General features: G+C 43.9%; 1 protein-coding gene across 1 annotated transcript; it reads left to right on the forward strand.

The window, feature by feature from the left end:
* The first annotated feature begins 8,456 nt into the window (after positions 1-8,456).
* On the forward strand, positions 8,457-16,151 carry RPL36 (ribosomal protein L36). The gene is made up of 4 exons (XM_089675689.1): positions 8,457-8,601; positions 13,226-13,319; positions 15,381-15,515; positions 16,019-16,151. Exons 2-4 carry the CDS (start codon positions 13,227-13,229, stop codon positions 16,106-16,108), a joined length of 318 nt encoding a protein of 105 aa, XP_089531815.1. The 5' UTR covers positions 8,457-8,601; position 13,226; the 3' UTR covers positions 16,109-16,151.
* Positions 16,152-17,920: the final 1,769 nt, after the last annotated feature.

Below are 17,920 nucleotides of genomic sequence, written 5' to 3' on the forward strand. Positions count from 1 at the left end.
CTAACACATAGCATGTACAAACCAATAATTACAAAATACATTCTGCTACTCCTCCTGAATATGGAGATACTACATGTATGAGACTTTTCCACAGCTTGGCCACATCCAGAGGCCCAACATCCAAGTAGCGCCTTCAGACTTCTAACACAAAGCACGTACATATCAAGAATTACACCCCAAAATACATTCTGCTGAGCAAAGGGTAAACAAAAGATTACCAGTGGTTTTAGTAGTGCAGTTGTCCACAGAGGAAAGCATTGATCCAGGCAGCAGGCAAGGACGTGGTCAGCGACAGCAAAAGGAATCATCCAGGCAGCAGGCAGAAATACAATCCATAGTCACTACAGGCAGCAAGCAGAGATATTGCCAGCACAGCCAAAGCATTGGTCCAGGCAGCAGGCATAGATGTGGTCAGCACTAGCCTAAAGAATTGTCCAGACAGCAGGCAGGGACATGGTCAGCACAGCCAAAGTATTGGTCCTGGCAGAAGACAGGAACATGGTCCATAAGCAGGCAGTGCAGGTAGCAGGCAGAGGTGTGGCCAGTCCAGGTGGCTGGCAGAGGCATGGTTGATTAACAGGCCAGGGTCAATTGAAAGCAGGCAGAAACATCAGGCTTAGGGACTTGTTCAGGTAAGACCTGGGCACAGGGGTAGAGGCAGAAATGTGGTTGATAGTTCAAACAGCAGGAAGAGGCATCATCAATAATTATTGATAAACAGTCCAGGTCATACAGGGAAATAGCAGATAGAGGACACTGGAAAAATATCTTCACTTCACATAAACATCACTAATAGTGTAGTGATGTGTGATAGATCCTGAAACACTTTCCAATACGGAGGCCTGGCTGGGAAGTACAATGAGGAAGTACTATCAGGTGTCATGGCGAATTCTGTTACTGGAACATACATGGCATTTTCTTTGGCGTTTGCGGCCTGTTTGGGTAAGAAGGAGGATATGGGGGAAAAGCCTTTCATGAAGTGTGGTCAATGAATCAGAGCAAAGTTGTTCATGGACATGCCAATACAGATAGAGACGGGCTGAAGCAACGTCCTCTTGGTATTTCAGGTAGGTTGGGGATTTTTGTGTGCACTTAGAAACGATGACATACAAATTGTACAGGGAAAAATGAAACAAGTAGATGGTGACCTCAAAAGAGTAATCTCCTGGTGGCCAAGTAGGGCTGTAACATCTGGTCGTTCATATCCACCCCCCTCTCCCCATGAACTTTTTATTGTTGTGTATGCATTTTGGTTTCTGGATGGGTCCTTGTCTTGTCTGAAGGTACACCGAGGTGTCATCATGGATTGAGGATAGAATATAGACATCTCTTTTATCCCTCCACTTTAAGGCTAGTATCTCTTCATTCCACAAACTGCCTGTTTCTCCCCGTTTTAGTTTTGTGGTGACCAATCTTTGTGGGAAGTCCTTGCAGTTGGACTGTGCTGTCCCACAGGCCATGGTTTGCATTAGATATAGATGGCAGAATAGTGCAAGACTTGGGTAGAAATTATTATTATTATACAGTATTTATAAAGCGCCAATAGTTCGCTCAGCGCTGTACATTACAAAAGGGGGACAGAACATGTGACAGAACAATACCAATACAATGCAAAACATGAGGGGATTGAGGGCCCTGCTCTTTCGAGCTTACAATCTAGGAGGGAGGGGATGGTGGCACAGGAGGAGATAGCTGTGGGGGATGGAGTGGTAGGAAGAGTGGAGGAGGTCCGCAAGTTAGCAGGGGGTGGGGTAGGCTTCCCTGAAGAGATGGGTTTTCAGGGTGCGCCTAAATAATCTACATACAGATGGTAACCCTTCTTGAACAGTGGTTCTATAAGTTGCCAAACAATTTTGCTACTTGTCCCCATATAGGTAAGGCATCCAGGGGGGGGGGTCTAGCTGGCTGTCCTTTCCCACATAAATGTTGAAGTTGTAGGTATATCTCATGGCACTGTCACATTCCTTGTAGAATTTTACCCCATATTTGGCCCATTTACTAGGGATCTACTGTTTAATGCCAAGCCTTCCGATGAACTGGACTAGGGATTCATCCACACAAATATTTTTGTCAATCGTAAACATTTCCTTGGTGATAAAGCAAAAACAAGTTGATTAGTTTCCTTATTTTGAACAGTTTGTCAGAATCAGGATGATTTCAAGGACGGTTACTGGGTATTATTATTATTGAAATGTAAAAACCTAATTAGCATTTCAAATCATGTTCTGGGCATACAAGATGAATAGACTGGCATATGATGTATAGGTTGGGTAGACCAGTAGACATGGACTTAATTTTTTTTGTCAGTCCTATGTTTAAAGTAATTCCAAGAAAAATTTTTAATTCCTCCACGGTGAGAGGTTTCCACACAAATGGGTGGGCATATGACGAATCAAAATTGCTGGCAATATAATGGCTGGCATACAGATTACACTGTTCCACAATGTAATCATCAGTAAAAAATAAATGAAACTCCCTCCCGACTACTGCAGTTATGAGTGGTTCAAAACGTTTAAAAAGAGTAGGTGCTTGTTCACACTATGTACGTTCACCTGTGTTTTTCTGCACCATAATTCACCAATAGGGCACATAGAGAACAATTGTTTTCTATGTGCATCATTCACACGACAGCTCGCTGGTATTTTGTTCAGTGCAGACAGTGCAGTGTAGAAAAATACGGCCCTTGCACATAGCCACAACCATGTAAGGCTTACAACCCTACAGAGTAAAATATGCCTGTTTTTTTCGGGCCCCTGTTAGTCACAGCTGCAGCATCATTGTGCCCTTTGGCATGCATTACAGAATGTGCTATGCATGGCTATTTGTGCATACCCAAAAGCACAAGCAATTACAAGCGCACACATATGCCCATGCGTGTGGGTGCAAATGGCCACGCACAACTTATTCTGTAATAACTGTCAGTCGACACAATTTTGTTTCAGCTGTAACTTCTATACACCGAAACAATAGGCATTTTTTACTGTATGGCTGTTTGTTCTAATGTATGTGTGCAAGATCTCTGAAGAGAAAATGACCTCAAATCTTATTAGTTTTATATTTTTTCCTTTTATGGACATATATTGATAAAGCATTTCAGACTCAGCTGCATTTAACTATGCATTAATTGAATATAGAGCTGCAATATTCTGTCTTTTTTAAATGCTTGGGCTTCAGCTTATAGGGTAACTCCACTTTTGTGTGAAAAAAATAGCAGAAAAATAAATAATAATATTGCATATATAATTGTGACATAAGTCATATAATATTTGATTGTTATTAAAAAAGACCTTTGCTTTTCAATCCGTAGCACTGTAGTTTTCTGTAAAATTCAATTCAATATGGGAACCTAGAGGTATGTATACAAATGGCATACAGAATGCCCCAGAAATGAAATTTCCTGTTTATTTGATTGCCTCATTGAATTCATCAGGAGCCTACGCTAAGCTACAAGTCAGATGTTGGCCATCCCCTGAAACAAGAATGTAATTTTCGGTGAGATACTGGAAAAAAAAAAATCACATCTAAAGGGATGCAGACCCTTCAACTTTCCTCATTATAAAATCACTTCCATTCACATTCATTTTGCACATGGACACAGACAAACACACAGCTATTTCTTCAGAATAACAAAAGATAGGAATCTGCAACAAGTTTTGTTAAAATCCCTGCAATGTACATAGATCACCCAGAGGGGATTTTTTTTTTCTCTACAAAAGTGATATTGCATCCATTTAGGGACTTTTGAGCCCATTTTGACACTTTTCCTGCATCTCTGAGCCTTTTGCAGACATGTGAAAATGTAATCTAATTTTAGAACCTGGGCTCAAATGTTTAAACTGTTTTTAGATCTTGGGCTCAACAGTTCAATCTATTTTTAGATCCTGGGCTCAACAGTTCAATCTATTTTTAGATCCTGGGCTCAACAGTTCAGTCTATTTTTAGATCCTGGGCTCAACAGTTCAATCTATTTTTAGATCCTGGGCTCAACAGTTCAATCTATTTTTAGATCCTGGGCTCAACAGTTCAATCTATTTTTAAATCCTGGGCTCAACAGTTCAATCTATTTTTAGATCCTGGGCTCAACAGTTCAATCTATTTTTAGATCCTGGGCTCAACAGTTCAATCTATTTTTAAATCCTGGGCTCAACAGTTCAATCTATTTTTAGATCCTGGGCTCAACAGTTCAATCTATTTTTAGATCCTGGGCTCAACAGTTCAATCTATTTTTAGATCCTGGGCTCAACAGTTTGATCTATTTTTAGATTGTTGGCACTTTTTGGTCTATTTTTAGATCCTCAGCTTATTGGAAGGTAGAGAGGGCAAAAAGTGTCAAAGTGGCACCTTTTAGTATCTTACTAAAAGTATTCAAAAACTGCTGTTTTGTGCTCTACTGCACCATTTTCAGATATTATTACAGATGAAATGAAGAAGATAGCAAATTCTACAGATATACTGTATGTCTGTATATTTTTCTATTTTCCCCTTTGTCAGCCGGGAGGGGGGGCAGTAAAAACAGGTGGTTAAGACATGTTTTTCTGCCCTGTAAAACACAGAACTGCAGCTTCTTGGGCTATATCTATGCTGCAGCCATGATGGTTTTCTTCACTGCACAAGTAAAATGGCGAACAGGTGAATGGGTCAAAGCCACAACCGTTTGAAATGCATGCGGTGGATCAGCATTTTGAGGGTTAAAGCAGCAGATGAAGAGGTTTGCCTCGTCACTGCCTGTCAAACCCTCTCTGAAAAGCGATCCACTGTGGATTTATTTTCAGAAGGGTGGCAGTATAGCCACACATGTGAAAACAAGCTCTAAGCCATGGTCACCTCTGTTGTATATCCAAATATGATACCTGAGTGTTTAGTGTAGCTGTAGGTACCAAGTGTTCTCCCTTTAGCCTTCCTATTTGAGAGCTTTCTACAATCATAGAGTAGAATTTACTAAGACTGGAGCAGCTGTGCATTGCAACCAATCAGCTTGTAGCTTTCATTTTCAAAGTGTAACTGAACAAGCTGAAGATAGGACCTGATTGGTTACTGTGCACAGCTGTTCCAGTTTAGGACTTCACCCCCCTCCCCCCCCCATTAAGCCTAGGTTCACACCTATGCGTTTCCTGCAGTGTTTTGCAGAAATGCCCTACAGTCCATTTAACATAATTTCCTATAAGACACGTTCACATCTCTGCGTTTTCAACTGGTGCATTTTTTGTAAAGGTTCAAGGACTTTTTGAATGCCAAATGTTGCGTTTTTGGTTCTGTAGACTTCAATGGAAACGCTGAAGAAAAGCACGTGGTGTGTTTCTGCTGCGTGTTTGATGCGTTTTTTATGCTTTTTTGATGCGTTTTGCTTTTTTTAATCTGCCTAGCATCAAGAAAAAAAATCTTAAAAAAACGCAAAACACATAAACGCATCGAAAATGCAGGTGCAAAAATGCAAAACGCAATGCAGAAACGTATCAAAGACAACTGCATAGGTGTGAACCTAACCTAAAAGAGTGCAACTGATGATGTCAGCACTGCTCTCTACATCTACAAGGACCAGGGGCAGACTGACCATTCGAGCACTCGGGCACTGCCCGAGGGCCTGGGGTCAGTAGGGGGCCCCATGAAATTCCCCTGGTACCTTTTTATAGGGTTTTTTGGGTGTGCTTTGAGTGTGGGCAAGGACACAGGGGCCCCATGATCCCTTATTGCCCAGGGGCCCCATAAGTTGTCAGTCTGCCCCTGACAAGGACCATTCACTGTTGGAGAATATCAGGAGGGGACCCAGTGTATTATTATGTGAGCAGTCAGGAAACAATGGAAAAAGGTCAGTATATCATTTATTATAATTTTTCTTTTTTTTTATTCGTTATTTGTATTATCTTCTTCTCACTCCTGTTTTATAACTTGATGTAAAAACTACTACCATTTGGTGAGAGAACAGGCAAATAAAGTGCGCTAGTAGTTCTTAGGCTACTTTCACACTGATCTGCAGCAAAAATGAATATGCGTTTTTGCCGCATTTTCGGTTTGTTTTTTGTTACAGGACGATACTTAAAACGCAGCACCAAAAACACAAGGGTGTTTTTTTCCGCATTTTCAATTGTTTTCAATGGGGAGGTGCATTTTTTTTTTTTTTAACCACACCAAGCCTTCACCAAAAATACAGCAAGTAGGATTTTATATGGACCTGGCGGGAAACGTCATATGGACCTGGCAGAGGGGGGTTTTATACACAATCCGATGGCTGCAGCCACTGGGATTGTGTATAAAATTGACAGGCAGACAGTGGACCATGTAACATGTTCCCAATGCTGCAGCCGCTGTCTGATTCCCCCTCCCGTGACAGCAGTACAGGGAGAAGTTCCCCTGTACAAGCTGTCACTTTTTAAAAACATTGCAGCTGTGCCGGGCTCCACCCACATGGTCGCGTCATTCATTTACAGCGTTCTGTGAATGAATGAACTACAAGTCCCATCAGCCTTAGCAGCTGTTAGCTTGCAGTTCTCAATGAACTACCACGGCACTGTGGAGCATTGTGGAAGTTCACTGCATCTTCTGTCAGTATATCTACTTGTTTGTACAGCACAATCATCCTTGGTTAAAGCCAAGTCTTACTCATCCAAAGTCACATCAAGCCGCACTGTAAAGCCACAATGAAAATTGCACGATTTTAAAGTCAAACAAGCGTGAATGGAGCCTTAGGTCCTGGTCACACTGATCCGACTTTGAAATTCCAGTGAAATCGCACAATTTCAAAGTCGGATGCCATTCTGACTTGAGGTGCGACCTGCCCAGATGTCTATGCAAGTCGCACCTGAAGTAGTGCATGCACTACTTTAGAAATCGGTGCAGGCTCCAACCAAGTCGGAATTGTACCGATATGCCTGCTTTAATTGTGGACAATAGGGTGTGACTTGCCATGCGAGTTGCAAATATGGTTGCCACCTCATCCCTTTAAAACTGAACACATATTACACAGGTTCTGGGGGTAATTAACCACTTACTTACCGGGCACTTATACTCCGTGCTCAGGCCAATTTTCAGCTTTCAGCACTGTCGCACTTTGAATGACAATTGCGCGGTCATGCAACACTGTAACCATATGAACTTTTTATAATTTTTTTCACACAAATAGAGCTTTTGGTGGTATGCACTCACCACTGGGTGTTTTATTTTTTGCACTATAAACAAAAAAAGAGCAAAAATGTTGAAAAAAAATAAAGGTTTTCTTTGTTTCTATTAAAAAAATTTGCAAACAGGTAATTTTTCCCCTTTATTGATGTGCGTTGATGAGGCTACACTGATAGGCGGCAATGATGAGCACTGATAGGCAGCACTGATGAGGTGGCATTAATGATGCTGCACTGATATGCAACAATGATGGGCACTGATAGGCAGCACTGATGGGTGGCACTGACAGCACTAACTGGCGGCACTGCTGGGCACAGGTGGGTAGCACTACTAGGCACCAGTGGGTGGCACTGCTGGGCGGCACTACTAGGCACAGGTGGGTGGCACTACTAAGCACAGGTGGGTGGCACTTCTGGGCACTGATCATCAGTGCCGATCCATCCTCTGACAATTGCCTCTTATCGGCAGTACTTTCCTCATGCTGTGACAGTGTGAGGAAAGTGCAGCCAATAACCGGCAACTGCATTTACCGGTGATCTGCTGTGTCACTGGACACAACTGATCATGCGGTAAAAAGCCGCTGTGATTGGCCTTTTACATCACGTGATCAGCTGTGTCCATAGGACACAGCAATCATGGAGATCGCGCCCTTGGGGGCACGCGTTCTGGGAAGACATATGACACCCTCCCAGGGCTGGCTGCGGTGAAGCCGTCATTCGGCTATCTGTGGTCAGCAAGTGGTTAAACTAACTTGGTGCCATCGCTGCATTCAATTAGCCCCAGAACCTGTGTAATTAATATGTGTTCTGTTTTAAAGGGATGAGGTGGGCAACCCTATTTGCAGCTCGCATGGCAAGTTGCACCCGGGTGTAAGGTTCCATGTAAATGAGCCTACCCTGACCCCGGGAAAACGCAAATTGCGACAAAATGCGGCAACCGGAGTGCTGCATGTTCCCATGGTTGGCGGTCAAAACATTCCTATCCTGAACGCAATTCTTCCACATTCAGGAGAGGGAGGTTTAACCTCACCTAAGCACGGCAGCTCCTAAACTCTGCTAAATGCCTATGTGTACATGGACACATAGGCTTTTATGGAGTTAAATTTAGGAGCTTTGGCAAAAAAATGCCAAAAGCTCCTAAACTCAAGTTTAGCATCTGCTCGTGTACATGAAGCCTTAGTCCCCCAATCTCTACAGCAGCACCTAGAACCAGGAGCAGGAAGCAACTCCATTTACTGAAGATCGGTTTTCCTAGAGCCCAGGGAGCGCAACATAGCGGCCATACACCGCGCATGCGTCAAATTCAGCCGCCCTATTCCTCAACATTACAGTACATATTGCGCGTGCGTAATAGCGTACGAGCGGTAAACTCGCTACTGCGCTTGCTTACTACACAGCCGCCATATTGATTCCCTCGCTACGACAGTGTAAGTAGGAAACTTCCGGTTTTGCTCCTTCCTTCCGGTGTGGACGCCATCAGAGCTGAGAGGTATGAGTTTGGAAGAGGCGACTGTAATCTATGTGGTATCTTGTCCATCCGCTGTGTGCTCGGCTGAAATCACACCGAATGGTGGAGGAGGGGAGCTGGGCTGCTGGGACGTGTGATTATGAGGGCGGTGTGGTGATTATACATCAGGAATAATGGAGGGAGAGTGTAGGCGGATGGACGAGGCCGGGGATGGACTATCCATAGCTGGGGGTGGCAGTGAGTGTCTCCAGCAGATCTGGCCGGACACACGTGTGCCAATATAAGGGTGCTCTCCTGGAAGTGCTGCTTCTAGACTGGGCCAATGGCTTCACTAATAGAATGGAGGCCAGACCTTCTCATTACTCCTTTCTTCGTCTAGGAGGATCAGGATGTCGGAGTAATTCATATGTTCCTAAATCTTCTCAGTACACGTGTCATGACAGGAGCACGGCTACAAATACAAATGGGGTGCAACTTACCGCTGGCTTCTGGGAACGTGTGCCCACTTGTGCTGCTTTCACACTGATCTGCCGCAAAAACGCATGTTTGTTTTTGCTGTGTTTTCTGAGCGTTTTTAGAGGACACGTGACTGAAACTGCACCAAAAAATGCTTCTCAGAGGCGCTTTTCAGGTGCTTTCCATTGATTTCAATGGGAAGAGGCAATTTTTATTTATTTCAGGTACTTATATAGCGCCATCAATTTACACAGTGCTTTACATATATATTGTACATTCACATCAGTCCCTAACCCTCAAGGGGCATACAATCTAACACTCACATTCATACATACACATACTAGGGACAATTTAGACAGGATCCAATTAACCTACCAGCATGTCTTTGGAGTGTGGGAGAAAACTGGGAGTACCCAGAGTAAACCCTGCAGGCACAGGGAGAACATGCAAACTCCAGGCAGGAGGTGCCGTGGCTGGGATTTGAACCAATGTCCCTAGTACTGCCAGCGGGAAGTGCTAACCATTTAGTCACTGTGCTGCCCAAGCAGAGTTCCACCCAAAAGGGTACATTCCGCTTTAATGCTTCGTCCCCAGCTCTCCATTAATTATTGGCACCTTTTGGGAAGCAGGAACCTGAAAATGACAGGTACCCGCTCCCACTGCACTCGCATAGGCCACGGGTGTCAAACTGGTGACCATCCAGCTGTTGCCGAACTACAAGTCCCATGAGGCATTGCAAGATTCAGTTACCAGCATAACTTCCAAAGGCAGAGGCATGATGGGATTTGTAGTTTTGCAGCAGCTGGAGGGCTGCCAGTGTGACACCTCTGGCCTAGACGATCTGAAGCAGAAGTTGTCCCTCCCCATAGTTTTCAGGGACACATGACAAGTCCCAGAAGACTACAGGGCCATTCACAAAGCGCAGCGCTGCATGCACAGTGGGCACCCGGTTGTGAAGCCACAAGCTGTCACAGCCGGGTGCCCACACTTAAGATGCCGGCACCAGGGAGAGAAGACGGCCGGTGAAACCAGCGATGGTGAGGACACCGAGGGACAGGTAAGTGGCTGTATTTTAAGTCAGCAGCTACAGTTTTTGTAGCTGTTATTTATTTTTTTCAGCTGGAATTCCACTTTAACGCCCCAAACATGCCCCAAAGTTTTTACACTGCACACGCAACTCTGTGTGAAAACATACATGGATATACATTCACATACATAGGGAAGCAGTTTTCTAGAGCTTTTTTAAACGCAAAAACGCTTGAAAAACTCCTCTGTGAAAGCAGCCTTAGCCTTAAAGTGGTGGCAAAGGTGTTTTTTTTTTTTTTATAATAAACATGTCTATACTTCCCTGCTGTGTGCAGTGGTTATGTACAGAGTAGCCCTGATCCTCCTCTTCTCGGGTCCCCCACCAGTGTCGCCATAGGAAGCGGCTTGCTATGAGGGCACTCGTGCGTGGCCTGGATCTTGCGCCAGGTTGTGTGTGTATGTAGACGCACACGGCATGGCTTAGCCCTGCTCCCTCCTCACAGGCTTTGATTGACAGCAGCAGGAGATAGTGACTTCCGTTGCTGCTGAGCATACTGTGAGAAGAGCTCTCTGGGGACTCTCCCTCCTCATTGGCTGAGACAGCAGTGGGAGCCATTGGCTTTTGCTGCTGTCAGAGCCAATGAGGAGAAAGATGGGGCAAGGCTGAGCTGCAGCTGTGTGAATGAACATGCAGAGCAGCGGCTCTGGAGCGAGCCTGTTGGGTGCCCCCATAGTAAGCTGCTTGCTCTGGGTGCACTCAGCAGAGGCCAAGAGTGCCGGTGGCGGAACCTGAGAAGAGAAGGACCGGGGCTACTCTGCAAAACCACTGCACAGAGCAGGTTAGTATAACATGCTATTTAAAAATCAAATGCAGCCACAACATCTAAGGATCGGTGAGCTGCAATATATTACAATTTAGTTTTTGGGTTTGCACTTATTAAAAGAAATATGTAGGATGCTGTCAGTAATCTAGTACGGTGTTGCTCAACCTTTTTCCAGTCAAATCACCCTTTAAAAATCTGCATAATGTCGAGGCACCCCATTCTAAAATGTAAATAACACATCGCGGCAGCATCCACACGTGTAGGACACCCAACATTAGAGGGGAGTTATTCTTCCAAAGCAAAGACACCTCTTCACATTGGTATTGACTGACATTCAAGTGTTTCTCTTCTATCTCCGCTTTTCTCCCTCACTCCGCTAATGTGACCCCAGTGCTGACAGAGGGAAAACCGACAGATACTGTGCAGGCGCTGGATGTCTGCCTTGTCAACAAATTACATCATTGGTGGCTAGAAGGTTGTAATGGTGTACATTGAAAACCCGTGGCTTGGTGCAACTAGATGGCAAGCTTCATCCACCTGCTGGCTTTTATGCTATTTTTAGGCGTTTTGCCAAGGCACCCCTGAGGAAACCTGTTGATGTAGTAAACTGCACTGTGATTTGAGACCATGACTGTTACGTAGACCAAGAGGTTCCATTTTGTGCAGGAATATTTGGAGAGAGCAGATGGAACCCTGTGCAGAGTGTATTCTCGGTGCAAGTTGTGTTTTCAGAATTTTGTTTAGATAATGTGCAGCATCCACTTTCTGGACTCAGATGTTGGCCCAAGGATGATGCAGTCAGGTAACCCATACTGTCAGCACAGTAGTCTGTGTTTTTGGTTGTGTGTACATGTTTTACACAAATCAGCCATCTGCTATTTCTCAGCTGTTAAATGCAGTTAAAGCGGAGTTCTACTCACGCTGTCAAAAATTAAAAGTCAACAGCTACAAAAACTGTAGCTGCTGACTTTTAAAAAAACAGCCACTCACCTGTCCTGCGATCCTGCGGTGTGTCCCGCGCAGCCCGTTTCACCAGCAGTCCTGTATTCCAGCAGGCCAGCATCTTCAGTGTGGGCACCTGGCTGTGATAGCTTGCGGCTTCACAGTCAGGTACCCACTGCACATGTGTGGGTAGCGCTGCGCTTCATGAATGGTCCTGTAGTCTTCTGGGACCTGTCACGTGTCCCAAAAGACTACAGGGTGGGAGGGAGGACACCTTCCGATCGCCTAGGCCAGTGGTCGGCAAGCCGCGGCTCGCGAGCCACATGCGGCTCTTTACACACTTTAATGCAGCTCTTCTGTGTGCCGGGCGCCCGCTCCCCTCCCTCCTCTCGGGCGGCCGCCCCAAAAGTCAGGACTCTGCAGCTAGTCCAGCAATGGGCAAACTACGGCCCGGCGGAGCTTTTAATCCGGCCCGCGGAGTGTGATCCAAAAAAAAAACAGCCAGGGCAGCGCGCTCAAATGCAATGATTGGCCAGTCTCGCTGCCACTCACATCCTGATAGCCAGTGATTGGCTGTCAGGATGTGTGTAGGCGGGGCAGCCTGACGAACGTGAGAGGAGCTAGGCTCCTCTCACAGTCCGCCCTGAAGACCGGAACGGCGCGGGAACACGGCGAGAAGAACGCGCGGAGCAAAGGTAAGTGAATTGACACAGGGGGGACTTGGCTTACTACTTGGGGGGGGGGGGGAATAGTACTGTGAGGGATGACTTACTATATGGGGGGATGACTTACTATATGGGGGGATGACTTACTATATGGGGGGATGAATTACTATAAAAACTTATTGAAACTAAAAACAGTGTACCATCCTATATATTTTCAGTTTTAAAAATGTGGCTCTCAAAATAAATTTCAATCGTGGTTTTGGCGAGATTTGGCTCAGTTGAAAAAAAAGGTTGCCCACCACTGGCCTAGGCGACCGGAAGTGGGCGTGGGTACCTGTCAAATTCGGGTACCCGCTCCCCCCTGCCCCCCAAAGATGCCAATCCTTAATGGAGAGTGGGGGAGCAGTCCTTAAAGCGGAACTTTCCCTTTTGGGTGGAGCTCCGCTTTAACATTTTTCCACAAATACACTGTAGTGTGGAGGCCTTAAATGGAATGTACAGGTTGTGCATTCTCAGAAAAGTGGAAAAACCCCCCACAAAAGTAAGCAGTGAAACCTGCTGACACAGCACATTACAAAACTTCTGGCCACTGATATACAGTTGACACTAGCTCACACAGGAGAAAGCTGGAGGCTGGTGTGAACAGATCCCATGCTGATATGAAGTGTGTTAATATTGCTGTGTGTTTAAAATTGCTTCTGTGAAAACTGAAAGATGTATCTTTTTCTGCAGAATGGCTATCAGGTACCCAATGGCTGTAGGCCTTAATAAAGGCCATCCAGTGACCAAGAATGTATCCAAGCCCAGACACTCTCGCAGGAGAGGGGTGAGTATATAAATTGCAGTCTCTCTTGTATTGAACTTGGTTATTTTTATGTTTTGCTTGTACTGTAGTGAAAATATGCAGTTCCATAATTGGCTCATGATTGTGAAAAACAAGCATTTGCAAATGTTGATGTAAGATGAATATAGCGGAAAGGTCCTCTCTCCATAGGATTTACTCCGCTTCCTGATTAGGCCATTTTTTTTGATACGGCGCTGCGTTACTTTAACTGAAAATTGCACGGTCATGCAACACTGTACATAAATTTAATTTGTCCTTTTTTTCCCCCCACAAATAGAGCTTTCTTTCGGTGGTATTTGATCACCTGTGCAGTTTTTTATTTTTTGCACTATAAACAAAAAAGACCGACAATTTTGAAAAAAAAAAAAACAATGTTGACTTTTTGCTATAAAACCTATCCAATGAAAACATTTTTAAAAGTCAAATTTCTTCATAACTTTAGGCCAAACTGTGTTCTGCGACATGTCTTTGCTGAAAAAAATCCCAATACGTGTAAATTGGTTTACGTGAAACTTCTAGCGTTTACAAATGGCGGTATATATTGGAATTTAACATTTTTTTTTTTACTAGTAATGGCGGCGATCAGCGGATTATAGCGGGACTTCGGCGGGCATTCTGACACTGGGTGGGAACTGACTAACTGCCACTGACATCAACGCTATTAAAAAGCACTGACACTGTACTAATGGCACTGGGCAGGAAGGGGGTAACATCTGGGGTGATCAAAGGGTTAACTGTGCGGTGTATGTTTTTACTGTGTGCTGTTTTACTAGGGAGACATGCTGCTTTGTATTTTTCTGCTATGCAGAGAGATACAAAAAAGCATGTCCATGCTGACAGGAGAGATACCTGTGTTTTATACCAAAGTCTCTCCCCTGTCAGCTTTGCATGGCGATCGCGGAGTGCCGGCCAGGAACCAGTGATTGATATCTCTAGCCGTGAATACCGGCTCGTGCGCCCCCACACAGAAATGCAAATCACGTGTATATATACATACGTGATTTTGCGCAGCCCTGTAGCAGTACTACTGCTAGAGGGGAAGCAGTTAATCACTGTACTGTTTAGAGCCTAGCATTGCTAGCAAAATGATTTTGTGGTTAATGGGTTTTATAATCAAATCTGATGTAGTAATATTTCCCATCTACAAGCTAGACTACAGAAGAACACAGGCGCTTTTAGTTGAAGCTAGAGTAGAATCCTGACTGACCATCAAATGTGATTAGAATTGGAACAAGAAAAGTTGGTCTAGCTGCACCCTGTGATCATGTTGGCATTTTTTTTTTTTGGTAATTTCCAAGCATTTTTCTTTTTTTTTTCTTTTAATATCCTGTAAACTCCTACCTTCCCCTACAATATATCTGTCCGTTTACTTTTCCTGTGAAATGTAGACTCACATCAAAGCTATGTACTTTTTTTGGTGAAGCAAGGGAATTTCCTTTTCTAAAACCTAACTTCACCTTTTAGACCATGTCTCATGGTGCACCCGTATTTAAGGTGTAACATAAAACATGTTCAGTGTGTACAGCCCCAAGTTAGTTATTCTCACGAGTTTATACCACCTTATTACTCTTTCCCAAAAAGGTTATAAACGTATATAAATAAAAATGAACTCCGTGACAAAGCCCTTTATTTAGGGGGGATAACTGTGTTCAATGATGTATGTAAATCGTGTCCTCCAAAGATTTAGTTTCTCATCAATCACAGTGACCTGCCTTGGATATATTTGGTCAGTAACATTGTGCATGATGCCTGCCTGACTTGTTTACAAACAGTGGTTGGGTCAACTGCCCTAATTGTGGACATGCATGTTTGAAATGTATGTTCAACTCGAAGCTCATCCCTAAACTTGAGTCACCTGGATCCCTTGAATGAATTTGTCCATTCAGTTGATAAACCTTCTGACAAGTTGTGTGCTTTTTTTTTTTTTTCCTATTGCCAATGGATAACCACCTAAATTTAGCAGTTGCGTAAATAGCCATTTTGATATTTGCTTTCAGGATAATACTGTTTTGTCTGTAAGGTTTGCAATAATTTGTCTTCCAGCGCCTGACAAAACACACCAAATTTGTCCGTGACATGATACGTGAAGTATGTGGTTTCGCCCCATATGAAAGACGTGCCATGGAGTTGCTCAAAGTGTCAAAGGACAAAAGAGCTCTTAAGTTCATCAAAAAAAGGGTAAGATTGATCTTTACCTGTGAATGTTGCACATCTAATGGGATTATGTTTTAAAGTGATTCTAAAGGTTTATTTTTAATTTTGTTTTAAGAAAAAAATAACAAACATGTCTATACATATCTGCTGTGTGCAGTGGTTTGGCACAGAGCAGCCTGTATCCTCCTTCTCAGGTCCCCCCACAGGCTCTCCTGTCTGGCGCCCCCAGAGCAAGCCACTTGCTATGGGGGGCACCCACTGCTCCGTGTGCCCTTCATACACTGAGCCGTGGCTCGGCCTTGCCCCCTCTGTCTTCTCATTGGCTGTGATTGACAGCAGTGGGAACCAATGGCTCCTGCTTCTGTCTCAGCCAGTGAGAAGAGGGAGTCCCGGGATAGCTAAGACTCCAGTGCAATTTGCTAGATCGAGAGGGGGCTTTGGTGCGTATTAGGGGGGGCTGGGGGGGTGCTACACACAGAAGGTTTTGACAATCTGATTGTTACAGCTTGTACATATTTTCTTTTCAGATTGGAACTCACATCAGGGCTAAGAGAAAGAGAGAAGAACTCAGCAATGTGTTGGCTGCCATGAGAAAGGCTGCAGCCAAGAAAGATTAATCTGTAAAGTGAAATCTGTAATTAAACATTTAAAAAAAATCAATCACTATATTTGTGTTGTGTTTTTTTTATTTAAAGACCTTTTTGTAACAGTGTTTTAATACTGTGAGGTGAGCGTATACAATTCACTTTAAATTTAATATGCATGTTGAGGCTTAAAAGAGAAGTACAGCCAAAGCTCTTTTTGATCACAGGAGTGCAGGTCATTCTGCATCTCTGTGACCAGCAGACAGTGGGCTGAAGTCAATCGGCTGGTCCAGGCTGGGGAAAGATCCCCACTTTAAAGTTGGGATCCACCTCAGAGTCTGGAGCGGCACCTGGCTCAGTCTCTCAGCAAGCCACTGAGAGCCTGTGCCCACCCACTCCTTCCACAGCCCTGTGCTCCACTTAGCGTGGGGGGTTGGTTATTTTAGAGCAGACAATAGTGATTGACAGTCACTGCTCTCTGCTCAGAGCGGCTGTGAGAACTCAGTGGTGATCGCTGAGTTCTCACACTTGGAACTGGCTGATGCTGCATCCACCTAGGTAAGTATGATTTTTTTTTGTTTTTTATTAAAAGAAACTAAATCCCATACTTTTAAAAAATCTCATTTGCCAGAATTGCACTTTGTTGTGTCCTGTTTTAGGCTAAAACACAGCATTTGATAGACTCTGTGGTGTCAGACCTGCCAAGTTGTCACTATTCAAACTTTCCTATCTGTATAAAAGGAAAAAAAAAAAAGGAAATTAATAGCCCATTAACATTGACCAAATTCTACCTTTGCTGTAATATTCACCTCCCAATTCAGGTTTTCCCCCACAGTGTTTTTTCCCTTTTTCTAGATGTCCTCAGTCTGCTGGCCAGCATTATTCAACCTTAATGTATAACTAAAGTCAGAACTTTTTTGGATGGAGTGAAGGATTAGAACTCTGTAGTTTTTATTGCTGTCTGTGCTGCTATTAAGGATATTTCACCCTCTGTGTCCTGTTTAATATTAACAGTGAAAGTAAAAGAAAACCCCCAAATTTTGGGTTGTCCCCAGAAAAGTAATAGCTGGGAAATCTTTCAATGGGGACACCAGTTCTGTTGACCTGGGAGGTCCCCAAGGAATTCCCTTAATTTTCAAGGATTTCCTCACTTCCTGTGTGGCTATAGGACAGGAAATGAAGGGAAATCTCTGCAATGGGACACAGATGGTGACCGGGATTACAGTCCTACCTTCCTCAATCCAAATTTGGGGGGAACATTTTTTTGCTTATAGTTCTGCTTTAAATATTGTTGGTTAATCAAACATGTTATCCATGAAGTCTCAATAAAGGGACTTGTCCCATCATGCCTATATTTTGAAGAATATGGACTTGGGACCTCAAAGGTGCAAGAATATAACTTTACTATAATCTCAATGAAAAAATTTGTATTCACAAAAATGGCCTGAAAACTAGTTGAAAAGCTATTTCTTTTGAGCAGTACGAAGTTCATTGTGCATACATTGCTAATATATTCCCCCCCCAAAAGGGTCTCACTAATAATGTAATATAACATAAAATTAGGAGTGCAGCACTATGAAGAAAATACAAATAATGTATACAATTAGCCGGATATGAGTATTAATTGGTAAAGTCCTATAAACTGAATGGTAAACAGTCCCAGGTAAAACATATGGCTTCAATCACAGCGAGTGTATTCCAGTATCCCGACATGAAGGTATAGAAAGATTGCCCACTCACCAGAAGTGCAATCTTAATGCGTGTATAGAGATCTCATGTAGCCGGAGGTCCTATGAAAGTATCCTCTGATGGTCGCTCAGGCGGCGGGTGCCGGGGCTAATGGTC

The sequence above is a fragment of the Staurois parvus genome, unplaced genomic scaffold, assembly GCF_062004578.1.
Source record: "Staurois parvus isolate SC_StPar_1 unplaced genomic scaffold, SC_StPar_1.0 ptg000013l, whole genome shotgun sequence".
NCBI lineage: Eukaryota > Metazoa > Chordata > Amphibia > Anura > Ranidae > Staurois > Staurois parvus.

Coding starts and splice junctions, on each gene's coding strand:
- RPL36 (XM_089675689.1), top strand. CDS start 13,227: ATGGCTATCAGGTACCCAATGGCTGTAGGCCTTAATAAAGGCCATCCA. Junction 13,320..15,380: donor GACACTCTCGCAGGAGAGGG/GTGAGTATATAA, acceptor TTTGTCTTCCAG/CGCCTGACAAAACACACCAA. Junction 15,516..16,018: donor TTAAGTTCATCAAAAAAAGG/GTAAGATTGATC, acceptor TTTTCTTTTCAG/ATTGGAACTCACATCAGGGC.